Source organism: Zalophus californianus, chromosome 4 (genome assembly GCF_009762305.2).
Source record: "Zalophus californianus isolate mZalCal1 chromosome 4, mZalCal1.pri.v2, whole genome shotgun sequence".
Classification (NCBI taxonomy): domain Eukaryota; kingdom Metazoa; phylum Chordata; class Mammalia; order Carnivora; family Otariidae; genus Zalophus; species Zalophus californianus.
In genome coordinates, this window is record NC_045598.1 from 179,960,655 (window position 1) to 179,987,912 (window position 27,258).

General features: G+C 47.2%; 1 protein-coding gene across 5 annotated transcripts in view; it reads right to left on the minus strand.

Moving 5' to 3' along the window:
- ASAP1 (ArfGAP with SH3 domain, ankyrin repeat and PH domain 1) overlaps positions 1–27,258 on the minus strand; it is a 344,245-nt gene that overhangs the window by 265,628 nt on the left and 51,359 nt on the right. For 4 of the 5 annotated variants that reach the window (XM_027597676.2, XM_027597667.2, XM_027597647.2 and 1 more), the window contains one exon: positions 1,694–1,820. In XM_027597676.2, coding sequence (XP_027453477.1) covers positions 1,694–1,820 — 127 coding nt within the window. Of the gene's footprint in view, positions 1–1,693; positions 1,845–27,258 lie in introns of those variants that run through there. The other variant, XM_027597684.2, reaches the window with a different exon arrangement.

Sequence of the window (27,258 nt, forward strand, 5' to 3'; positions counted from 1 at the left end):
AAAATGGTGCAAAATGCTCCTTTATCAGCATGTTCCAATTTATCACTATTAAGTGAAGGACAGACCCATCATAAGGTTGAATGCCTGGCAACTCCGAGTATTCCCAGACACTGAATGTCAGGCTAAAGCAACAGAATGACAGGTCACAAAGACACCCCCCCCCCACCCCCTGCAAAAATCCATTTACCTCTGGCTTTCAAACAAACTTAGCTGATATTTCTCCAAATGAATTTCAAAATTCAGTTCAATAACCCAACATTAACTTCATAGAGAACTCTAGAAGCATCCTCAACTGGCATAAAATGTTCAGACTAATTCACTGCACCAGGCGGGCAAGACAGGACCCAGCATGAAAAGAAATTTCTCCCCTTCTAAAATTTAGGACCTTAGGCTTCAGAGTACCAATTCTCCATGTAACCCGGCCTGAAGAGTAAGTAGCAAAGCTTGTACCAAGAGCAGTTTCCCACAGAAGCCCAAGCTTCTCAATATCACAGAGAGCTGGCTGTGGTGAGCTTATATCAGAAAGAGCTCCCCAAACCTTAAATAAACCAACCACAGGATAATCCACTCCAGGAAAAAGATCTGCCTTCCTAAGTTCCCCCAATGCTGTCTTTTTCAGTTGAAATAGGCTTGGCTTGTTTGGAGGGGAGTGGTGCTTTATGGCACTTAAAGATGGTGCAGAGTTCCAAGGCAAATGTCCTATTTTTATTGAGGTTCAGAGGCTTTTGCAGCTCTTGGGCTTGTGGGTTCCTCCTTACCTACCCACTCCGACCTATCACTAATTCACTTAAATTGTAAAGGAAATCGCTCTGCCCGTGGCCCTGCCCAGGACACCCACAATGCCTCTCTGGAGGATCTAGATAAGGGGAGCTGTTCTTCTGCAGTCTCAGGCCCCCCTTTCTCCCGTTATGGCCAGCTCTTCCCAGCAGCCTCAAGTCTCCCTTCACAGCTTAGGAGTGCCCTGCGGGCAAGTCCTGCTTGCGCAGCAGCCTCAGCAGAACCAAATCCTCGGGTGCAGGGAGCCGGGTGGGGACCCGTCTGCACAGATCTCTCTTTCCGCTCGGGGTTTAGGCACTGGAGACTGGATGGGGAAGAACCCTGGGGTGGAAGCAATCCCAGCCTGAGTGTCCTCTCACCCCTTTGGGGTTTTATTTGTGGGCCCTTGCCTATGAAACTAAGCCTGCCTGGCACAGACGGGCTACGAAGAGCGGCAGTCACTGACCATCTCCCAGTCCCTTGCTGGTGACCTTGGCCATGTTGCTTCGCCTCCCTCTACCCTCTGGGGCCTGACACCACTTACTTTGCCGGTTATGACAGGGTCAGAAAGATGTGGAAAGAGCCCAGCAGACTGTATTGCACCCACGAAGGGTCCAAGATAGGGAAAGGACTTCCCTCCTCTTTTTCCTAGGGCTGTCAGGAGCTCGCTCAATCCTCTCCCCACCTCCAGCCCCCGGGGAGTCAGCACCCTGGCAAATGGGGCAAAGGGCTGCACATCTTAAGTCCCCTCTTCACCTGGGAGCGGGAAGGGGGTAATCCCCAAGGGGGTGTGGCTGCCCCGGCCCCTGACATCCTTTTCCTCCCCGCTCAGAAATGCAGACAATTCAACTGCGAGGCAGCGGCTGCGAGCGAGGGCATGGAGGCGTCCCGGCGGACTGGCCGGGGTCCCCGGTGGGGCGCGCCGGCCCCGACCTACCTCCTCCAGCAGCGTGACGGTGTTCCTGCAGTTGTGCAGCCGCGTGGTGAAGCTGGACGTGGTGGGCGAGTTGTAGTCCTCGGTGGTCTCGGTGATGAACTCGGAGACGGAGATCTGGTCCGGCATCCTGCCGGGGGGGCGAGACACAAGCGGGGGCGGGGAGTGAGTCACGGCGCAGGCTCCCGGGGCCGCGGGCCGCCCGGTGGCTCATGAACGCCCCGCGCAGCCTGCCACCCGGCGCCCGGCCTGGCGCGGCTCCCGTCCCCGGCGGCGGCGGGAGAGAAAGCGGGCGGAGCGGGCGGAGCGGGCGGAGCGGGCGGCTGCGGCGGCAGCGCTCGGCGCGGGGCCCTTCAAACTCCGAGCCGCGCGCGAGGCAGTGGGCTCTCGGGGACCCGCCTCCCTGTGCTCATGCCGGCGGCGGGGGAGGGGGCTTGGCGCTACGCGGGGGCTCGGGTCCGCCGGCACTGCCTCCTGAGAACGCTCTGACAGGCGGCGGCGAGGACACCGACAGACTAAGCGCACACTCCCGCGGGCGGGCAGGCTGGCGGCGGGCAGGCGGCGCTCCCGCTACAGTCACGGGGACAAACAAGGAAGTGCTCTGCGCACGCGCCGCCGCCCGCCCCGCCCCGCCCCGCCCCAGCCGCCTGCGCCCCGCCCCTGGCGACGGCCACCGCCCCGCCTCCGCCTGCGCACCGTCCCCGCCCCCGCCCCCGCCCCCGCCCCGCCTCCCGAGCCGCCTTCCGACGCGGCCGTCGGGGTGGGGGCCGCAAGGCTTGAGGGGCTCCGGAAGCTCGCGTCCCGGCACCGCCCCCGCAGCGGTTACTTCAGCTAGCTCCTTACGCCTGCTTTCTGCGAGAAGAGGGACCAAAAAAAGTTATGCGCGTTCTTTTTTAGTCCCGAGTGGGTGCAGGAAGCGAGGCTGGGAGAGCCGCCTCCTGCTGCGAGGGCCGCGGGCAGAGCGTAGGGGGCGAGGGCGCAGGGGGCCTCGGGCCCCCCCCCCCTTGCTTGCAGCCGTGAGCTCGCTTGGCTCCCGCCCTCGGTCCCGGTGCAGGACGCTCACCGTCCTTGGAAGGCTAGTTCTGTACAGTTCGCTTCCGTTGCTAAAATGCTAAGACAAATGAAAAGATTTTTGCTTTTTTTTTTTTTACAATTTTCTAATCTTCCATTTGCACTGTAAGTTTATTTTTAACCCGCAGGACATACGAGGGTCAGGAGTGCAAAAGGTATTTCCGGGGGTGCAAATGGTGTACAATGCCCAGCAGATGCCAAATTTCGGCAGAGAAAGTACCAACAGATTGCTCATTCCTTGGTCCTAGCAGATGGCTATTTTAACTAGCTCACTCCACTTAGTCCAAAGAATCCATTTAATTTCTCACCACTGATTGCGGATAAAATTGCTTTTAAAAAGAAAAGAAGAAGAAAGCTAGGCCCTTGGGAAGCTTCCCAGGATCCCTGTAATTGAAGCCAATAGGAGCAGTCTTACAAACTCATCTCCAAATGCACTGCATTAGGGCGGAAGGCTGGCCCTGTGGCCTCCCCCTAGGATTGAGTTCCTGCCATCTGGTGTGGTTAAGTGTCCATTCCCTAGTCCTTACCCACAAGGACAATGGAGTGCCCCAAGGCACAGAGAAGTAGCAAGTGCTGGTCAAATGAAAATGCATCACCCCACTGTCAGCAAATACTTACTGAGGGCCTACTACATGCCCTGGAGATTCAGTAATGACAATGTCCCAGCTCTCAGGAGCTTCCCTTCTAGTGGGGAATCGGACAACCAACAAATCATGTGATATAACGTGGAGTACATATAAAGTAAGAAAGTGATGGAGGGGGACACCTGGGTGGCTCAGGCGATTGAGTGGCTGCCTTCAGCTCAGGTCATGATCCCAGAGTCCTAGGATCCAGCCGGACATCGGGTTCTCTGCTCAGTGGGGAGCTGCCTCTCCTTCTACCCCTCTCACCTGCTCGTGTTCTCTCGCTCTCAAATAATTAAAATCTTAAAAAAAAAAGTGATAAAGGTGCCACAGTATAAGGAATGTTCAGAGAAGCGCTCTCTGACAGGTAACATCTTGAGCAGAAAAGACAACAAGAGGTTGAGTCCCAGAGAATCCTGTCGGCTATGGGATCTTGGCCTTCAGTTGCCTCACATAAGATGAACCAACCCCATGAGATGTTAAATAATAATGGATGAGAAAGTACTTTGTGCACAGGAAAGCCGTTATGAAATGAGTTCAAGGAGTTTTGTCTACCTGTGCTGGCCCTATGAAACCTGAACTGTGCCTCCAGCAAAGCACTCATCAATGTCGGGTAGGCAAGAGTTTCAGCTAAGTACAGGAAGAAATTCATAAGGCAGCGTATGTAAATGAAGATTTTTCTCTGGCAAAGTAAAGGGTTGAGAAAGGAACCTTGAGAGGCATTCTAAAAAATAAGTAAATAAGTAAACAGGCACTTGCTTTCTACTCATTAGCACTTTAAAAGTTTGGTTGGCAGTTGGGCGGGGCGGGGGGGGGGCACCTGGATGGCTTAGTTGGTTAAGCACCTGACTCTTGGTTTGGGCTCAGGTCATGATCTCACGGGTTGTGAGATGGAGCCCTTCTTTGGGCTCCACACTCAGTGGGGAGTCTGCTTGAAGATTCTCTCCTCCTGCCTCGCCCCCAGTCCTCTCTCAAATAAATAAATCTAAAAAAAGCCAAGTTTGGTTTGGGACACACCAAAGTTGAGGTTCTGGGGAGTTAGCCAGATGGCAACAGCAGGCAGCTGAAGACCAGCACCTGGAGGTCACTTGCTCGTGTGCAGTGGTTGACAGAAAATGAGCTTTTGGACTATGAACCACTCAGAAGAAAATCTTACCTCTTTTTCCACATACTAACCGAGTCATCCTGCATCTGACAAGTTCTGTGACTTGGAGCATTATGGCTCCTACTAGCTTGGGCTAATTAAGCTCTGTGACCTCAATAACCCTGTGCTTCCCTGTGGAGCAGTTGAGTATAACACCCAGTACTGAGACTTCCATCCACTCCAAGAAGGACACCCTCTAGGCTGGAAATCAGTTTTGACTTTGATTTTGTACTTATTCTATTCTCCTCTGTATTGCAAATCATCTAATGCCTGTCACCTCCACTGGGTTGGTTGCACCTTCTATCCTGTATGTATGACATATATAAACACTTAATAAATAGGAGCTTTTATTAAAAGCCTAGAGTCAGTGAATAATTGCCTCAGTTCCCAGAGCCCTGGATTCCCAAGCTTTCTCTCCTAATAACTGATGTTCTCATGTTGGGCCTTAGTGCCGTCGCTTGTAAAATAAAGGGGTGGGTGTGCCAAAATGACCACACAGATCCCTCCCAGCTGGAGCCGAGTCTGTGTATACCCCCAACTCTACAACGCAAGAAATAAAATTTATTACAAGAAGCTCAGCTAGCTGCACTGGTAAACAGCCGGGGATTTCTTTCGTGACAGAATTCACTGGAGAGCTCAAAATGCTGCCATCAGTTGTTTCAGTTTCTCTTGGAGATTATGTTATCCTGCTCCTCCCCATCTCCTCTGGCCAGGACAGGAATACGTGAACAATGAGATACTGTGCCCCAGTAAGTATATTCCTCCTCTGACTGTCTGCAATTAGAATTTCAAAGGTTCACACTTCTACCCACAATTTCTGGGGTTCATGGGCCATAATCCTCTTTAAATTTGAAACCATGTCCCGGCACAAGCCATCTGCACCTCTCATTTTCTCAAATAGCCTGAAAACCATTCCTGGATATCTCAAAGTGAATAGAGTCTAATGTAGGCAAAACTCAAAACGCTGGATTTCTTTGTGTGGAGCTGCTGAGAAATCTACATCATCCTTTGCAGAGCCAGAAAACACACACCCATACGTATCCTTGTGTGTGCCCGGCTTTGTACGAAGCACGCATCATCTTTGTTGCCATCATCATCCCCATCAAGGCAGTTGAGCACCCTCATACTCCTCATGCCGTTTCTTACTCTGAGCGCTGCTGACTGGGGTAAGACAGGAGTCCTTGTAGCATGCTTTAAATAAGAAGAGTGGTGGCTTATTCTCATGAACAGTGATGGTACTATTGACCCCACTGTCATCAGGGAATTGACAGACTTCTATTTCCAAGTATAGGCTTCACTCCGGCCCACCTACCTAACAACCAAGGGGTTGCATTTGCAAGATGGCCAACAGTGTACCAGGGAAAGGACAGTGCGGTGAGGAGTCTGGGGTGCTCTATGGGAGCGAGATCAACGGCACCAGCCAGCATCCCAACCTGATGGGATGGAACTTAGAGCATTCTTCAAAAGCTCCCAGTGCCTTCATGAGACAGGGGCAATAAGGTGGGAAGAGAATATGCTTTATGTTATGTGAACTGGGGTTGGACTCTCTAGTCTGTTGATTATCAGCCTTGTCTTCTCATCTGCAAAGTTAGCGCAATAATAAAACTACAATACAGGTTGTTAGGGGAAATAAACCAAGGGGATGTGGATAAAGAGGTTGACGCATAGTGAATACTCAACCACTGTTAGTTCCCTTTGAACTTGCTTTTTATGTGAAGCATGGCTATAAATACACCTCTTTTCATTCCAGGACTCAGATGTATCTCTAAATTAGTCACCTGGAGGAGGAAAAAAGAGGAGGGGGGGGTGCATGGCAATTCCCACAGTATGAGATCTCAGATTTGGGAATCTTCTTCAGAGACCTAGGTTATTCTTGTAAGCATCCTTTGTGAGGTCAAATCCATGAGTGATGGTTTTGGACTCTGGAAGTAAATAACCAGTATCTAGAATCCAATAGAATGAATACTAATCAGGATCAGAAATGAGTTAAGGTCATAAAATAAAAGCCTCATTTTCATGGAACACAGTTCCTATAAAGAAGGACATTCAGAGCAAGGCAACTTCTAGAGGATAGAACAGGGCATTTATTTTGCAGGAGCATGAGTTACAAGCTGCATGAATTTCGTTTGAGTTTACTTAGTTTTCAGGAATTCATTTATTTTACAGGGGCATGAGTTCTAGCTAAGAAAGACTTGAGCTCACATCTCTGCTGCGTAGCAGCTATAAGACCTTGTTGAAGTAATTCACTTTTCTGGGTCTCAGTTTTCACGTCTGAAAAATGGGGGCAATGATAGTAACTGTGTTAGTGCTCTGAGGATTCAATGAACTAGACCACATAAAGTGCTTATCAAGATCTGAGATAGCATAGTAGACAGTACTTTTCAGATAATATGGGAATATTGAAAACCTTATCTGGAGATATAAATTCTGATATTCCTTCCAAAAAAAAAAAAAAGAAAGAAAGAAAAGAAAAGAAACAGAGAACTGCTATGTACCAGACACTTTGCTAAGTGAATAGAATTAGAATTTTGGACACACATACCCCTCTTTTTATTTATTTATTTGTTTGAGAGAGAGAGAGAGAGAGCTGAGTGGAGGGAGGGGCAAAGGAAGAGAGAGAATCTTAAGCAGACTCCCCTATGAGAGCAGAGGCCAGATGCTGGACAGACATGAGGCTCCATCCCAGGACCCTGAGATCACAACCTGAGCCAAAATCAAGAGTCAGATGTTTAACCTACTGAGCCATCCAGGCACGCCCCCCACTCCACATATCCTTCTTTAAACTTCATGACAGCTTTATAAAGTAAGTATAATTATCCCAGATTAACCAGAGAGAGACCTGAGGCTAGCACTTTCTGAGCTCCTATCCTGGGTCAGGCGCTACACTAGTGGTTAGGGATGCAGCCTCTGAATTCATTCATACAACAGTCCTGATGTGGGAGTATATAATGGAAACTGAGACATGAAGAAATCTCACTGCAAGTTAAGATCCCTGAGCCTGGCAGAGTACATCCAAGGCTTTTGCCACCAGCTGCAAAATCAATCTCTTGACTCTACCTTGCACGTGCTACTCTGTTGGATATTTCTCCCAACCCAGGCAACCAAAGAAAGTATTCTTATTTCCTTATTTTACCTGATAACTTATGAATTCGTTTTCTATCAGTTTAATGAAGTGCTAGAAGACAGGAAAGTGCTGCGGGGGGCGGGAGGGGAGGGGGCAGGCAGGAGGAGGGAGGGATGCATTTGATTGCCTGTGTTTTACTGCTAGGCTCCCTGTTGCCATATTCTCCCTAAGCTAAATAAAGACTGCTTTTGTCATGTGCCTTGTATGGGTGCTGCCCAAGTGCACTCATGTAATTTCATGCAATGAAAAAATAAATAAAAAGCCTATTCTAGTCCCAAATGTACTTAATTTAAATACTCCAAGTAAACCGCTTGAGTGTTCCTCAGGAAGTAAAGAGGAGAACATGGTTTATTTGGAGACCAAAAAACTACTCTCTCTTCCACCTCCCTGCTCCCTGACTGTTCCTTCTGATGGAGAAAAGAAAAGAGTCAGGTTGAGTGCTGGAACCTGAAGACCCACAGTATACATATCAACTGAATGAACTCAGGAATAGATTTCTGTCTGTCCTGTGAAATTAGATCAACTAACAATTGCTGTGCTTCTTATATGCCCGGCGCTCTTCTGCGTCATTGCTGGCGTGACCTCACTAAATACTCGCAGCAACCTTATAAAGCAGGCACTGGTATTCTCCCCATTTTATACAAGGGGGAAACCTGAAGCCTAGAGGTCACCTTGGCAAGTAGTGGAGCAAGACTGACCAGTCTGATGTCACAGTCGATGTAATTAGCCACCTTGCACCCCAAGCTCATCCAAGACAGTGGGTCTGTAGCCCCAGGATAATTTTCTTTCACATAGAGTCTATGGGTTATCTTTTTTCCTGGGGACCTCATTACAAACCCAACTCAAATGCAAGCTGGACTGGTCTGGAGAGCACCCCCTTGCCCATCTCTCCAGCTGAGACTAATCTTCCCGTGGATGCTTGCAAGATAGCTTTTCTCACTGCATAAGCAATGGAGGATGCTGGCACCATGTGAAGGGACTTCAGACTCGCTACACTCGGAGAGACAGAACCTTCCTGGTGACAAGCGGCTCTGTGGGTGGCAGGGCTCAGCTCAGAACTCAGATCTTCCTACTGATTTTCCTGCACTACAAAATTCCCAGACTGTCAATCTCTGAGGGCACTGGGGGACTGAATCTATCTTTCTCTGTATCACCTACATCCCCGAAGTTCCTGGAGGTCCAGGCTTGGTATTTTCCAAGCACCATATCCTGAAATCTCCTAAGGAGCCTTGTGCGATACCATACTTTCTGCTGAGAGAACTCAGAGACAGGCACAAGCCACTCAAGGTCGACGGTTAATCAGTGGAGACCTACCGTTCACAGCCAGTCTGAATGTGAACCCTGCAGGCTTCTCCCCACAGAAGGCACTGCCTAGTACAGGCCCCCTGGGGGCCCTCAATAAATGTGCTTTGGATTGAACCAGCTCCCTTTTATGAACTACATCATTTCTACTATGAGTAAAACAACCTCCAGTGAAGAAAAATCATGGTGTTATATGGGATTCCTAAAAACTTGCCATCTACAGGAGTGAGCAATTTTAAATCTTAGTTTATTTCTGAAAAAGAAACATTAGCCTGAAAAATGAGAAGAACTTATAGAACATCCAGGTTTCTTTTCTTTTCTTTTGACAAATGTGTTTTGTTTTCCATTTAGACTTTGTCATACTCATGCCTACTTCTGTGCTATCTCAAGACTGAGAACATGCCTCTTTTATGACCCTTTTTCATGGCACCATTTTTCAAATATTTCTATTTCTCCAACAAGACTGTGAGCTCCTTGAGAGCAGGGGATTTTCCATTCACTATGACAATCCCAGAGCCCTAGATGCTTGAGAGATGCTCACTGAATAAGTGAAGAGAAGAATGAATGAATGGGCATTCACAGGGACGGGGTATGGGAGGAATCCTGGTTCTCGGAGTCGCTTTCATCATTCATCACAGACTATAGAGCCAGTTCCCTGGAAGATCTGTGGGGAACCAGGGCCAGATCCCAGGTATCCTGGTTCCCAAGGGTCTCCCTACTCCTCCACCTTTTCCAGTTACATTTCAAAGAAGGGATTAAAGACCATGTCTCCAGAAAAATACCTGAAACCCTCGTGTAAGAAGAGACTCTGCTCACCCTTGCATCACAGTATCAAGGAATGCTTACAGACATCTGCCTACTATTTAAAAACTGTAATATATAAAATCTAGCACTAGGTCAGTAAACTGACACCCCTAATTTTGAGCAAGAAGATTGTGAGTACACTGCACAACCCAAGTGGTACTCCTCCTTCGGTTTTTATTCCCTTGTCTCTTTTCTTTTCTTTCCTTCTCTCCAAAGCCAGGTAAACTGGGGAGCTTGAGGGCAATCAATGTTAGCAGATGGGCCTCCTACCTCCTCCCATCCTATCCTCCCTTCCTTAAGAGCCCCTTTGTAAAAGTTAAGAAGTCATATATGCATGATCTAGATTCGGATGACCCGAGTTCAAGTCCCCGCTCTGCCACTTCACAGGGAATGTTAACCTTAGGCAAAGTATTTAATGTCAATTTCTTCACTTTTAAAAGGATAATGAGAAGACCTTTCTCTCATAAGGTTGTTGAGGTATAACCGAGATAATCCTTGCAAGGTGCTTAGCACAGTGCCTGGTGTATAGAAAATGATCAATAAATGTTAGCTACAAATATCACCATTTGTATTCTAAAAAGGTCCTATGCTAGACGCCTTGGGAGTCAAGAAGATACACAAGACAGTCCCTGTCCTCCTATGTAGGCACAGACACAAGTTTTCAGCACAACTGATGAAATGTTCAAAGAATTCAAACAGAAATAAATATGGATTTCAAATATGCGACCTATGAATATAAAGTCCAAAAAAAAAAAAAGGTCGTTTCATGTATGGCTAGCTCTCTGATTTGTCCAAAGCCCAGTTAGACCTATTTTTATGAGCACTTTTCAAAGCTGCTGATCATCTGAAACACAACTCAAGAAAAAAACTTTGATAAATGACAGCTCTTTATGACTTTGGCATTGAGAAGGAACATGGAATGCCAGGGAGGCCGGCTCCTTTTCCAGGGCCAAATTGTTTTCACCTCCTTTGGCCTCCTTTTCCCTGTAGTTAAAACCAGGAGCCTGGGGCAGAAGCTCTCGGATCCTAGGACAATACCATCCTATAATTTGATGAATTCTTTTTTGACATCAGTGTTACAACCAACCCCACCACAAGGCCGCCTGCTCTGTCTTCAGAGCCACCTGCAAGCCAAGAACAGTCTAGAGGTCATCAATTCTGGGTCGGGGGTCCCCTGTTAGAGGCACCCTATATTATATGAATCTATCACAGCATCCAGTTGTTGCTTTTCAAAAGTATGATTTCACCTGCAAGGTATTTAAACCCACATAACAATGAGCTGTATTATAACAGAATTTTTTCCTAATTATGTCAAATGTAGGGCATCGCTCTATTTGAAAAAGGAAAATTGCCCACCCACTGCAGAGCTTTCTTCTGAGCATATACTCTTTGGTTAGCATCCTTCTCAAATGTGAACATTCCACATCACACTAGGGGTTCTAATTAAAAAAAAAAAAAAGCAACACAACAACAACCCTCTACAGTTGAGAGCAAACCTTCTGACAGACACATCTAGCTTCTCTTCCCTGCTTTTTATTTTACTTTTTGCTTTTGAAAAATTAGTCGTACTGCTCTGGCTGTAGAGATTTAGAGGTTATTATACAAACCACTTTATAAAATTGCTCTGTTTAAGTGGACTGCTGATTGGATCTGGAGATGATTACTTTCAATATTATTTTTATTTTACAAGCAAACTGATTTTTTTCCTAGTGTCTGCCTTTGGGAATTAACTTTCATTTACCCCCAACTAATTTCAGCATCCTGAATTTAGCAGTTCAGACAGACCTTATAGGACATTGGCTATATTTTCTGTCTGCCCTACATATCCCCTTCTTTTAGGAACTACCCCCTCCTTGACTCCACGTGATTCTCCAGAGATTGTCAATCACACGTCTCCGCGTGCCCAAACAGAGGGCTGGGCCCTGGCTCTCTAACCAGAGTATCCCAGACTCCTGAAAGCAGCACCGACGGGTATTCCCATCAATAGGTAATAAACTCCGGCAAGGCCAATCAGGGAGATTTATGGAGCGCTGATACGGGTGCTGGGGGGTAAAGAGCGATATGCTCTAGCTCAAAGGACTTAGTAAGCCTTCAGCTACTGGTGACCATCTTTGCCACACATGACAGAATATGCTTAAGAATGATGCAAACCAAAAGACAGCAAGACCTGCAGGGAGGGAAGGAGAGAGGGACAGAGAGAGTCCTGGTGACATCACTGGAATCACTGGCTCTGCATAATCTGTACCATGCCCGATGCCAGTCCAGCCCTGGAAGTTCCCAGGTATATAAGCAACTATACTTCTTTTTTAGCAGAAGCTGGTCTGAGATGGGTTGGTACCAATAAAACTAGAAGAGCTCTGGCTAATCTTTTCCTGGGTTCTGGTACCATCTTCAGTGTTAGCAGATGTGTTATCTTGGACAAGCAATTCACTGCCTCAGAGCCTCAGCTTCCTCTCTGTAAAATGGGGATAACAGTATCCACCTCCAATGATTGTCATAAAGAGTAAATCAGAGGGGCGCCTGGATGGCTCAGCTGGTTAAGCAGCTGATTCTGGATTTCGGCTCAGGTCATGATCCTGGGGTCCTGGGATTGAGCCCCAAGTCAACCCCGTGTCATCCTCTGCACTCAGCAGGGAGTCTGCTTCAGGATTCTCTCTACCCCTCGGCCCCTCCCCCCACTCTCTAAAATAAATAAATAAATCTTTTTTTTTTTTTAAAGAGTAAATTAGATTATACACATAACAGACTGGGAGAAAATATTTGCAAATCATATAATCTGATAAGGGTCTAGTATCCAAAATACATTACCTCTTACAATTCAACAATAAAAAGATAAGTAACTAATTTTTAAAATAGGCAAAGGACTTGAATAGACATTTCTCCAAAGAAGATATAAGCACATGAAGAGATGTTCCATATTATTGATCATGTAGGGAAATGCAAAGCAAAACCACAACGAGACACCACTCACACCCACTAGAATGACTACAATGAGAAAGATGTAAAATAGCAAGTGTTGGAGAGGATGTGGAGAAACTGGAACCTCACACATTGCTGGTGGGAATGTAAAACGATGTAGCAGCTTCGGAAAACAATCCAGCAGTTCCTCAAAAGGTTAAACATGGGGTTACCATATAACCCAGCAATTCCACTCAGGTATTTACCCAAGCAAAATGGAACACACATCCATGCAAAGGTTTGTACATGAACGCTCATAGCAGCAAGACTCGTAGTAGTCAAGTAGTGGGAACAGTCCAAACGTCCCTGAATGGATAAACAAAATGTGGTATAGCCATATAATGGAATATTATTCAGTCATCAAAAAGGAATAAAGTCCTGCTATGTGCTACAACAGAGATGAAACTTGAAAACACATGATGCTAGCGGAAGACACAAAAGCCACAAATGATACGATTCTTTGTATATGAAACATCCAGAATAAGCAGATGCACAGGCACGGAAAGCGGACAGAAAGGTGGTGGCTGGCAGGGGGTGGTGGAAGGGAGGAAGGAGGAGTGATTGCCAATTGATACAGGGTTGCTTTTAGGGAGTGATGAAATGTTTTCGAATTCATGGTGATAGTTACATAACTTTGTGAACACGACTGAACTGTACACCTTAAAAGAGCAAATTTGAGGGGCGCCTGGGTGGCTCAGGTCATAATCCTAGGGTCCTGGGATCAAGCCCTGCATCGGGCTCCCTGCTCGGCGGGGAGCCTGCTTCTCCCTCTCCCTCTGCCTGCCTCTCTGCCTACTTGTTCTCTCTCTGTATCTCTCTGCCAAATAAATAAATAAAATCTTTAAAAAAAAAAAGAGCAAATTTGACATTATGTGAATTACATCTCAATTTTAAAAACCATCACTATGCAGATGCAGGTAGAAGGTACATCTTACTCTCTGTTAATAATAATACCTATAGTGTGGTGGCGGATGGTGGCTGCACTTGTGAGCATAGCATAGTGTGTGGAGAAGTTGGGTCACTGCGTTGTACACCTGAAACTAATGTAGCACTGTGTGTCAACTATATTCAGATTTTTAAAAAACTGAAGAAAAAGAATAACAATTATAATGGCTATCATTCAGTATCTCCTATGTACAAGGCACTTTACATACTGATTTTGTTTAAACCTGAAAGCAACTCTACAAAGTAGCGGTTACTCTCCTCCTGTTCAATGGAAGAGGTCCCACATATGAGTGAGTGGAGGAGCTAAGATCAAATACAAGTCCATCTGATTTCAAAGTATAAGCGCTTTCCACTATACTACACTCTGTACAAATAGGAATTGGAATGGCTTGCATGTGGCAGGGACTACTGGTTATGTACGTCTCCTCTATCTGGTCTCCCTTTCTTCAGTAACCATTTGATTCAGGGCAGTACCATGTTCAGCCAAAAGACTCATCTTCCAGCCTCAGCTACAACTGGTATGGCTGTGTACCCAAGTCTAGCCACTGAGATGTAAGCTGAAGTGCTATGTAGGATTTTTGAGAAAGTACCTTAAAAAGAGCTAATTGGGCTAGAGGAGGAATCCTGTTGCCCTTTCTCTCTTCCTCCATCCTGCTGCCTGCAGTGAGGGTGTGATGGCTGACACTCCAGCAACCGTTTTGGAACATGAGGTAATATGAAGGATGGCACAACCAGAGATGGAAAACAGCTCGGGTCTCTGATAACCACAGAGGCACCATCTGGCTTTGGGCTAGCTCCAGACCTCTTCAGTCTGAGAGAGAGAAGGAAAAAACCCTAATTGCTAATGTTATTTGGATTTTTGTTTGTATGCAGTTGGAATCTGATCTTAAACACAAGCCCATGAACATGCTGAACCAACTAAGAATGTATAAAAATAGCTCATCTCAGAAGTGACCAAATTAGAAGTATTCTACCAGTCATTTTCCCCACCTTGTCCTCTTTTAGATTCTATATTCAGAGGCGTAGAGATTCTATTGCATTATTCTGAAGACAATCACTATGGCCTACTTTATGGAGTTATAGAATCATTAAAAAGACTGGTCTCAATTTACAGAATACAGGCATTACATATTATAAGACCTTAAATTTCATCTCAGGAATTGCTTCAGAAATACAGCCACAGAGGAGCCAACAGGCTCCCGCAAAGTGGATTTCTGAAGAAGCAAATTTATTTACACAACCTTTGTACAATTTGGTTAAGAGAGAAGAGACGGGAGAGATTCCAAATAGGAAATAAGATGATAAAGCTGAAAGACTTCTCTGCTTTAAAATCAATGTTCTGCTCAGTCTTTCCTGATTTAAAATTTAAAATTCCAGAATTATTTTCCCTGCCAGAAAGACAAATGGTGGTGGTCTTTCACAGTTGAAATAGGATGACAGTTTTGTTGTTGATTTGTTTCCGTAAGACAGATTTGATATTTACTAGTGGATGTATTATTTATAACCCAACACTGAGTTGGTATCGTATTGTTGGGTCAAGAATGGGTTTTCTTTGGTTATCCTTCTTTCTCGTTAAGGTTCTTAAGAATTCCAGCTACAATGACCTAAGTGAGGAGACACATTTGGAGGAAGGAAACATTTTTCCACCCTGTTTTTTTCTGCAGCTTTAATATATCTGATTCTGTACACACTGTGGATAGAGCTGTAACCCAAATAATCCTTATGAGGGTAAAAAATTCTACTTTTATTTTGTTATTTTGTGTTATAGTCAGTGTATCTGTGTATACCTGAAAGTAAGTGAGAGGAGAGAGAATTTAGATAAAACTTATTAGTTCTTTCTCCAGACCTGGATGGCATTTTTACCCTACTTTTTCCTTTTCTAGAGGAAAAGGTGTATGCATGTGGATGGATGGACACACACACACACACTCACACTCACACACAGACACACACCCCCTATCTGATTTTTTCTAGAACACAGGAATCAGGGAGGAAACCACACAGATCCCCAGGGAGCCAAATTCATTTCTACAAAGTCCATGTACCAAAACTCATGCATTCTGATCACAGGAGCGCCCCCTCATTTTCTCTTACTATATATGCAATTCTAACACATTTGGTGAGCTGGTCTTTAGGCCTTCAGCAAACTGAGCAGAGCAGTTATGCTGGGAATAGTGAGAAGGGTCAACAAAAAAGGGGAAAAAATACCAAAAACTGTGGAAATTTGCTAACACCCCCACTAAAAAGAAATTCTACATCGTGTGCCTGCTAACGAGGGCAAACCATTCTGTTCAACGGATACCAGCCTCAAGAAAAAGTGATATTCCAAATGATGAACCTTTGTCATCAAGAGGAGTTTGAGACATGATGCTATATTCTAGGCACCATGCCAGATGCAGGCCTTTTAGAAGGGCTTTCAATCAGACCAGCAAAAGTAACAAAAATAAAAAATATTTGGTACGCAAAGGCTTTACAGAAAATGCAAATTTGTTGAGGAAAGCAGCAGTGGCTAAGCTGGCAACAGATTAGGAGTCAAAAGACCCGGAATCAAATCCTGACACTAGCATTTACAAACTGTATGGTACTGGGGAAAAGACTCAACTTTCCTCACCTCTACAATGGGGCTAATGATAGCAGCTTCAGAGACTGTTGTGAATATTAAATAAGCCAATATATGTGAGACTACAATGCCTGTGTCCCATAAATGTCCATTCAATCCAAAGGGCTGACATTTTACTGTGTGTGAAATTTTGTTGTTTTCCACGAAACTATTATTATTATTTGCTCTGATGATGTCAATTAAAATCAAAGAATAAGATGAGCCAGCAATTTCATTCCTAGGTATATACCAACAGAAATGCATACATACATTCATCAAAAGACACATATAATACGTTCATAGAAGGATGGCATATATGGGGTGCCTGGCTGGCTCAGTCGGAAGGGCATGTGACTCTTGATCCCAGGGTCGTGAGTTTGAGTCCCATGTTGGGTGTAGAAATTAACTAAAAATAAAAAAATCCTGGGGCACGCGGGTGGCTCAGTCGTTGAGCGTCTGCCTTCAGCTCAGGTCATGATCCCAGGGTCCTGGGATCGAGCCCCGCATTGGGCTCCCTGCTCGGCAGGAAGCCTGCTTCTCCCTCTCCCACTCCCCATGCTCGTGTTCCCTCTCTCGCTGTCTCTCTCTCTGTCAAAAAATAAAATAAAATCTTTAAAAAAAAAAATCTTAAAGGAAAAAAGAAGTATGGCATACATAATAATACATGTATAAAAGCTCAGGAAGAAACGTGCAGTTTCAAAGTAACAATTCTCTAAGATCCTATAGTATATATGCAGCTATACGTCTATTCCCAGTCTTCATAGTCCAGCCTACCTATGGTCCTGAACTGTATGCATTTTATGCATATATCTTTCCACTGGTTCATATATTTTATAATATAATTTGCCTATTCTCTGAGGAATATGATGGAATATGAACACATACATAAACACATACTCACTTGTGTGCATGCGCATGTGCACACGGATCTGGCTTAGGCTGTCTTTCACATTCTCTGATTCTAAAAGGGGCCATGTCTCTGGTCAGAAAATAGTCCCATGATCAGGAGGCCTATGGTATCTCTGTCCCTCGGGCTTTCAGATCTTTGCCAAGGTGGATTCCAACACATGCATATTTGTAACAGGACTAACATCAACCAACTTGAGTAGGGAGAAGCTGAACAGTTTAAGTAGGAAGGAAATGAATGTGTTTACACTTATAATGTAGCAGGCAAGGGACCTGGCGCTTTCAAATATTTCTCATTTCATCCTCAACACAACACTGTAAGGAGAGCATAACTGTATGGAGGTTTTGAAACCTACCCACCACCAGGGAGCTCCAAAGCATTTGCCTCTGCACTTGGATCCAGTTCTGACTCCAGGATCACTTCTTTCTCAACCACACCACGGTTGGAAACCACCAGTCAGAAGAGACACAGATGCACCATGGATCCGGGATGGATTTGGTCCCAGCAATAGTTTGCGTCCTTGTGTTTAAACCCCAAATCCTCCTATTACCACCCCCAGAGACTTTGCAAAGTTTGGGAATCATGTTCCCATGTAACGCAGTCTGCGCTTCAGACTGCAGAAGGCATTGAATTCACATCAAGCTTCTGGTTCATTGTAGCTACATTATTTTAGCATAATAGATTTTTAACAATCCTCTATATCTGCTGACTTTAATAAATGGCAGGTTTTGCCCAACTCAACAAATCGGCTTCATCATTGCCTGGTTCTTGCTGGGGAAGCATAGCAGATGTTAAAGTCGAGCTGACCTGAGTTTGAGTCCTCGCCTGTGCCACGGTGTTTAGCTTCCATGGGAGGTACCCAACCCACCAGCCCTGGAAAGCAGCAGAAGTCAAAGGCATCTTGGCTTCTTTTCATACAAAGAGGATAACAGAGCCACAGCAATTTACCCCTTAACTGTTCACAGAGCCCCCATCTGCAAGGCATCTGGGACAACCTTCAAGGCAAAATATAAAAGAGGCCTCTACTACAAAGAATAATATGGGGTCTGTCCCTAAACAGAGTCAGCTTTGGGATCTTCGCCTTCCTGAACCCAAGACTGGCTGCCTTATCTCCCCTGCTTGCATTTTTACTGCCCCTGTTTCCTAACGGCTCCATTTTGCTGGTCTCAGCTACAGACCTTCCCTGGTAGGCACTTGGGGATCAACAGGTACAAAGGACCTAGGCCAATGTCAAGGATTGTTTATGGTTATTGACTGGTGGTTAGCCTCAGGGTTCTAAACGCTTCGATGCTATGGTCCTCGGGCCATAATGCACCCTCCCTGGTTAGCATGCTGGTGGCCACTGTAGGATGGACAATGGCCGGGGCACTGGAGAAGCTGGGAAGAGAGGCCCCAGTGGGGTCTGGTTATGGCTGGGGGTAAGAGAGTGGGAGCAGAGGAGGAAGACAAGTAATGCAAGCAAAAAAGACAGAAAGAAATTTGGTTTTACTGGAGAGGATTTCACAAAGTATAATAGAAAGAGTGGGCTAGTAGAGTTCTACCAGCAAAAAATAGAGGGAAAAGGATGGGAAGACCCATTACTGCCAACCCACCATTACTCAGAACTTTGCCTTCATTATACACCCTTGAATTCTTACCCAACCCTCTGATGTCAGATGATCCCCATTTTACAAATGAGGAAACTGAGACACAGAAGTTAAATACTTGGCTCCTGCCCTAACAAGCAGGTCTGTGGGACTTCAAAGCCAGCCCCGGTTTTCAACATCAGGTGTCTACAGCTTCACCCCTGCAGATGTGTCTGAGAACAAATAGGAAGACAGAAATTTCTTCTTGATCTGATGTCCCTGGAGAGAAGGGATCATGCACCCCCCTTCCTTTCCTCTTCAGAGACACAAACACATTCACACCACACACAAAGTGAAAAAAAAAAAAAAAGAATTATCATCAATTTGGATTTATAGCTTTCCTTTTGGGTCCTTGCACCCAGCACTGTGGGCTTCCAGGGGCACCTCCTATGGTAACTCAGTAACTTCTTTTTCTCTCCTCTCTCTGGCTGGGCGCTCTTCTTCAGATGATTCAATCTGGAAGTATGGGGAAGGCCTCCTGATCGGCCGCCAGGCTGGGCCAGGGCACCTGGGTGCCCGTGCCTCCCATGGGTCCACACAGCCAGTCTCAGTGGACCCAGCACGGGGTGTGCTCTTGCTGCCCTCACTTCAGGAATCCAGGCAAAGGCTGAGCGCCCAGACCCAGTGATCTCAGTGGCTGCGCCTGTGTGCAGCTCGTGTGAGGTCAGCACAGCATTCATTGGCTTCTTATATTTTTTTTAAAAAAAGGCTTGTTTTCCACTTTTATATCCAAGTTCAAATGGGGCAAAGTGGTGTGAAGAGTTTCCTGAAAGCCACTGATTCTTTGAAAAGAATCAGATGTCTCGGAGTTGGGAGGACTCTGCCATTTTCTTCCCCACCACCAACCTCAGAGAGAACACAGACAGGCAGGCACACATACTCACTCAGAAATAACACGGACATGGGTGCCTGGGTGGCTCAGTCGGTAAAGTGTCCGACTCTCGATTCCGGCTCAGGTCATGATCTCAGGGTCGTGAGATGGAGTCCTGCATCAGGCTCCACGCTCAGCGTGGAGTCTGCTTGAGATTCTCTCTCCCTCTGCCCCTCCCCACATGTGCACATGCTCTCTCTCTAAAAATAAGTAAATATGTGGGGCGCCTGGGTGGCTCAGTCAGTTGGGCGACTGCCTTCGGCTCAGGTCATGATCCTGGAGTCCCGGGATCAAGTCCCGCATCGGGCTCCCTGCTCAGCGGGGAGTCTGCTTCTCCCTCTGACCCTCCCCCCTCTCATGCTCTCTCTCTCTCTCTCATTCTCTCTCTCAAATAAATAAAATCTTTAAAAAAAATAATAAAAATAAGTAAATATTAAAAAAAAAGAAGTAACACAGACACACACACATACTCTTGGAAACAACATGAACAGACACACACACACATACATACTCAGAAACAACACAAACACACACCTACATACTCAGAATCCTGGAACCACACATGATTGAGAAGCAGACATTTCGGAAACAGCCTTTTTTACTAAAGATCAGTCGCTCGTTCTTTTTTTTTTTTAAGATTTTATTTATTTATTTGTCAGAGAGAGAGCACAAGCAGGGGGAGTGGCAGGCAGAGGGAGAAGCAGGCTCCCTGTTGAGCAGGGAGCCTGATGCGGGACTCGATCTCAGGACCCAAGCCAAAGGCAGATGCCTAACCAACTGAGCCACCCAAGCATCCCCAGTTGCTCATTATTTACACATGCCAAGCACTTAGCCTGCTGGCTTCTGTGGAAGGTGTCATGGGCATATGTGGGATCAAGGCCAAGCCAGCCCTCGGGGAGCCTACAGTCACTCAGAGAGTGTGCTGGAGGCCCACCAGGCCCACTCGCTACCCTTTCCTGTCCTCCTCTGGCCTCCATGGGCCCGATCTGCTCTGAACGCATCACAGGGCTCCTTGGCCCTCTGGCCTCCAGTTGGGTTCAGCCAATGGGATGTCTGGAAGGCAACTGGAGGAAGAACATGCAGGGAAGCCGGTGTTCCTCCCCCTCTCCCTGCTCCTACCCTCTCAGATGCTGGCTGAGGGGCCTCTGCACAGAGTCTCTGGCTCCCGCTTCCCAGAGGCAGTCCCTCCCTCACCCTTGATAGGAGCCTGGAGGGCCCCACCGTCCCTTGTGGTTTCTCTACCCCCCCCCCACACTTCTCAAATGAGTCCCTTATTAAACTCTGCCCAAATTATCCTATTTTGAGTGTGCCATCTGCTTCCTGCTGGGATCCGGACTGATCCAGGAAGGCAGAGTAAACAGACAATTGCAGTGTAATGCAGAACAATAAAAGACAATATTGTTTCCCAGTGAAACACAAAAGCCCCGGGGTCTGATTGCTTGGTCTGTGCATCCTGGCCCCACTACTCACTATCTCCGTTACCCTCTTTAATCTTCACTTCCACTTCTGAACAATAGGGTTAATTCTAGGCCTACCTCATAGGGCAGCCGGGAGGATTAAATGAGATGATATAAGGAGGGTGCTTAGCACTGCATCTGGCACTTCAGCAATGCTGACTGATACCAAGCAGGGATCCTTAGAATTAACCATGCAGTCCTTTCAACTTAGTCGAGTGCCCAATATGTATCTGTTGAATGGCTGACGTGCTAGGAGAGATGGGTACAGGGGACACGGAAAAGCAACAGGGCAATGGTAAAGAGAAAATCAGGAAGGACTGCCTGGAGGAGGTGGTGCTGCGCTGCCTCTTGGGGGAGGAGATAGCTAGGAGGACAGCTGACAAAGGGTGGTCCAGTAGAGGGAAGAGCAGGTACGAGTGTGCGAAGGCCTGATGAGCACAGCAGATGCGGGGTGGTGCAAATAGCTCAGTGGCCATGGGAGCAAAGGATGCCTGTGGGCAGTATCAGAGCTAAGGCCAATGGGGTAGGCAGGGCGACCAGGGAAAGCCTTGGATGTCAGGTTAAGGAGCTGGTCTTTGCCCTAAAAGCCAGGGAGAGCTAGCTGGGTTTGATGGTGAGAGGGTGTGACCAGGCTGCAATGCTGGCGCTGCCCTGGGCCCAACAAGAGCACGCGGTCGGTGCTGTGCATGCTTGCTGAAGAATGGACGCATACCAGCAGTTCTATATGGCAAGACCTGTCACCTTCCTCACTCCCTCCGTCCTTCCTAAATGCACGCCAACTGATACCACGCCATGATCCAGGCAACTTGCCAGCCACGGATCTCCACACATTTCCTCACCTGATCTCATTAATACTATGGCTCACAGTGGTATAATGAAATTACATTTGGTCTTGGTCCCTAGTTCCTGGCACAGAGTTCCTAACACCTTTGGAACCCACAGAGCACTGACAGTGTCTTTGGTAGCTACAGAGATGACTCGCGGGTAGGGGGCTAAATAGTTAATAGCTAAATAGGATGATCCCCAGAAAGATCTCCAGGCAGGGATGAGGGAGGGGCTGGAGACTGTTCAGTCACCAATGGCCAACGATCTCATCAATCATGCCTGTGTAATGAAACCTCCACAAAAACCCCTACACGATGGGGATTGGGGAACACATCAATGTGCCAGGAGGGCAGGGAGCCCCAATGGGGCATGGAAGCCCTGTGCACCCCTAACTCCAATACCTTGCCCTATGCACACCTTTTCCGTTTGGCTATCGCTAAGTTGTATCCTTTATAATAAACTGGAAATAGTAAGTTCAAGTGAGCCATTCTAGCAAATTATAGAACCTGAGGAGGGGGTCATGGAAACTTCCAAATGTACGGCCCTTCAGTCAGAAGTCGCCCTGGGACTTGCTCCTGGCATCTGAAGTGGGAGCAGTCTCATGGGACTGAGTCCTTAATCTGTGGGGTCTGTGCTAATAAATCTAGGCAGACAGTATCAGAACTGAATTGAGGTATTGGACACCCAGTTGGTGTTGGAGAATTGGAAAGTGGCCTGGGGTCAGGAGTGGTAGAAAAAAAGAAGGCACTCTCACAAACACTCTATTTGGTGACATGCGCTGGACACTCCCCTCTACCTTCCAGCTGTGAGGCAGTCCCAGGCCCCACTGCCAGACGGGCGAAGGAAGACAGCACTCTCTGGGCAGCTCCGTCCTCCCTGACTCAGCCGCTGATTCAACTGTCCCTCTGGGTGTGGCAGCTGGAGGAACCCGGAACCAGCCTGACACCGTGCCCCAGGCCTGGCAAGTGGCCTTGTTCCTTGTCCTCTGGCTCAGAGGTCCGGTGGCTGCAGAAGACTGGCCAGGAAGGCCATTCCCCTGCCACCCACACCCCATGCCCTACGGCTGGAACCAGTGATGTGCTGGAGAGATGATCCCTCTCCTTCTCTTGAGCACCTGATGTGTTGGGCATCCCACATCTCAGGCTGGATTCCCCCACAATCAGAGCCTGAGACAAAGATTTAAAGAAATGGCCCCAGGTAGATGAATGGGGAGATAAGACGGAGAAGAGAAGGAATCCAATATGGGTGCCTTAAAGGGCAGGTTATCCCCAAAGGCAACAGGGTCCAGTCTCCTGGGGACCTCCGTGAAAGGCTACAGAATACACTTCAGAGCTGTGCACCTGCAGGGCAGGGAACTGGAACATTTACTCCCCAGCTCCTGTCCTTCATGGGCTGAGGGCTGCTCCGGGAGCATTAACTCCTAGCACCTTTGACATGCAAAGGGGACCTCGGGAGGCACAGCCCTGCTCAGCACAGGCAAACCCGTGCATGCCAAGGAGATCCAGGTGGAGCACCCATGCTGCTCCTGAGGACTCCCCACTGGGAAAAGAACCACCAACCAGATACAGTCAGGCCTCATGGAGGGAAGCAGACAAGCAGGAGGTAATTATAACCCAGGCAGGTAAAAGCAATGGCTGAAAGTGCTTCGAAGGCACTGCTGTTCAACAGAAATACAACGCAACCCGGGCCATGCATATAATTTTAGATATTCAATCACCACATTAAGAGTCAAAAGGGGGGCACCTGAGCCACTCTGGAAAACAGTATGGAGGTTCCTCAAACAGTTGAAAATAGAACTACCCTATGATCCAGCAATTGCACTACTGGGTATTTACCACAAAGATACAAATGTAGGGATCCGAAGGGGTACGTGCACCCCAGTGTTTATAGCAGCAATGTCCACAATAGCCAAACTGTGGAAAGAGCCAAGATGTCCATCGACAGATGAATGGATAAAGAAGAAGTGGTATATATACACAATGGAATATTATGCAGCCATCAAAAGGAATGAGATCTTGCCATTTGCAACGACATGGATGGAACTGGAGAGTGTTATGCTGAGTGAAATAAGTCAATCAGAGAAAGACATGTATCATATGACCTCACTGATATGAGGAATTCTTAATCTCAGGAAACAAACTGAGTGTTGCTGGAGTGGTGGTGGGTGGGAGGGATGGGGTGGCTGGGTGATAGACATTGGGGAGGGTATGTGCTATGGTGAGTGCTGTGAATTGTGCAAGACTGTTGAATCACGGATCTGTACTTCTGAAACAAATAATGCAACATATGTTAAGAAAAAAGAAAAAGAAGAAGATAGCAGGAGGGGAAGAATGAAGGGGAGTAAGTCGGAGGGGAAGACGAACCATGAGAGACGATGGACTCTGAAAAACAAACTGAGGGTTCTCGAGGGGAGGAGGGTAGGGGGATGGGTTAGCCTGGTGATGGGTATTAAAGAGGGCACGTTCTGCGTGGAGCACTGGGTGTTATGCACAAACAATGAATCATGGAACACTACATCAAGAACTAATGATGTAATGTATGGTGATTAACATAACAATAAAAAAATTTAAAAAGGGGGGGCACCTGGGTGGCTCAGTCGGTGAAACATCTGCCTTCAGCTCAGGTCACAATCCCGGGGTCCTGGGATCGAGCCCCACCTCAGGCTCCCTGCTTAGCAGGGAGCCTGCTTCTCCCTCTCCCTCTGTCGCTGCCCCCCTGCTTGTGCTCTCTCTCTGTCTCTCAAATAAATGAATAAAATCTTTAAAAAAAGACTCAAAAATAGGTGAAATTCATTAAAAACAAAACATTATTTAACCCACCATATCCAAAATATTATTTTAACATGTAATCAGCAGAAAAATTATCAGTGACGCAGTTGACATCCTTTTTTCTCATTCTAAGTCTTTGAGAGCTGGTCTGTTTTATACTTCTGGGACACCTCCAGGGCTTGGTAGCCACACGTGGCTAGTGGCCGCCATACCGAAGCCCAGTGCTCGGCATCAGTGAGGGTCATGGACCCAGGGCAAGTGGCCTCTCTGCTGTGTCTCCTCTACCCGAGGGCCATTTGTTCACTGATTCTACAAATATTTAAATTAAGCACCTTCTCTTTTTCCAGACATTGCTGTGATGCAACGATGCCTTCCCACGGCCCTTAGACTAAAATCTAAGCCCCTTACGTGGTCTCAAGGCCTTACCGGACCCAGCCCCTGCCCATCTCCCCGACTTGACCTTCCACACCTTCATCCTCTCTTCCCACACCACAGCCTTGCTTCTAGTTGTCACTCCTGGAACGTGCCTCTGTAGGGTCTCGCACATGCCGTCCCTTCCCTGGGATTTTCCAGCACCCAGACCTCCTCCACCTGTTTGCTTCTTGTACTCCTTCATGCCACACTCCACAGGGCCCCTCCTCCCCTCCTCCCACCCTGCTCCCCAGTGCTGTTCATTTTCTCAGATTATACACCATCAGAAATTCACTGCTTCATTAATATTAGTTATTGACTTTATTGTCTCTCCTGCTATCTGCTGAATCCCCAGTAGCTAGAGCAATGTCTGGAAAAAGAGAAGGTGCTTAATTTAAATATTCGTGGAATCAGTGAACAAATGGCCCTTGGGTAGAGGAGACACAGCAGAGAGGAAGGACCGACGTAATTCAGACATCGGCACTGTGATTCGTGGCATTTTGTATTCCCAGGACACTGTGCTGCCACCCCACAGAGCTTGCTCCAAAATAGAAAAGCAAGGACGGGGGAGAGGGGCTGGGGGTGGGCAGCAGTGGGAGCTACAGAAGAGCAGGGGCTTGGGGGCTGAATGGGAGTGTGCAGGGTGGGCACGGCATCCCCAGCAGAGGCATGGAAGAGCCAACACACATTAACTCTCACCTTCTCTACTGGTATCCCCCTTTACTAAACAAGGGTTTGCAGGGTGCCTGCGAGGCTCAAGTCGACTGAGCGTCGGACTCTCAATTTTAGCTCAAGTCATGATCTCAGGGTCTTGGGATAGAGCCTCGAGTCAGGCTCCGAACGCAGCGGGGAGTCTGCTTGAGGAGTCTCTCTCTCTCTCCCTCTGCCCCTCCCCCCTGCTCACGTTCTCTCTCTCTCTCTCTCTCTCTCAAATAAATAAATAAATCTTTAAAAAGCAAAAACAAACAAAATGAAAAAAACCACAGGGGTTTGCAAGGTTCTTCATTCAGTCTTCCCCTGGAAATAGCATCCCACCCTTACTCTGGTGCTCACTCCATCCTTGCCCAACCTGGCAGGTGGGCTGCTTGCTTCTCCAACCTCTCCCCAGAGGGGCTCCCTGAGCTCCTGCCACCAGGAGGAGCCCTTGCTGGCTGGTAGCATGGGCCTGCTGCCAGTGAGCCTGAGACCCATTGTCCACACCACTGACTGCCTTTTGGGAAAGAGAAACTCTCTTTACAATAAACAAGAAGCCAGGAGGCTTTCAGCCCCAAATCACTAGGGTCCAGCAAGAAGAAAGCCTACCTGTGAATGAAACCAGCAGAGAGGAGGGCAGAGCCAAGAGGACCTACAATGTGCTGGGCACTGTGCTAACTGCCTTCATGGACTAGCTAATTTAATCCTCACTGCAGGAGGAAACTGAGGCTCACAGGGTTTAGCGGCTTGCCCAAGGTCACATACCAAGGACTCCCCTGTTAGACAGGAGAGTCTCTTAGCGTTTACACATGATACAGTAGGATGAAGGGAGCAAGTTCAGACAACCCCAAAGGCATCCCTGGATCCAGGAGTGCCTGAAGCCAGCCCTAGCTGTGGGCTTTTCTTTCTGTTCCACTGCTTTCCACTGAAAGATGCCTAACTGATACAGACACTATTTCTCTCAGAGAGATGGAAGGACTTACCCAGATCTCCCCATCATCTGGGGACCACAGAAGGACCCAGTCTCCTGACTCCTCTCCAGGACGGGCCACCTGCTCTTCTGACAGCTCCCGGTGAAGACCACCCTTTGCGCATTGGTCAAACTCATCTGAACTTTCATTTGAACCCCTGGGAAGGGGGAGCCAGAGTCCTCTAAGATTACATGTGCTCCCTCCAGGTTCCATCAGCAGCTTTATCCCCAAATAAGATCATGGCAATCCAAGAACCATCAAAGGCTCAAACCAGATGGGACACTAGGAGGTGAAATGGAATGACCTCAAGTTACCAGCAGGGAAGGTCTTCTAGGATTAAAACAAACACGCACGCATACGACCTGCTAGGAGGAAGGAGAATCACAACTCTTCAGGGCAACATCAAAGCTGCCCATGTTGCTATGTAATTTATAACTTGGTCTGCAGGTAAGCCTTCATTCTGTGTTATA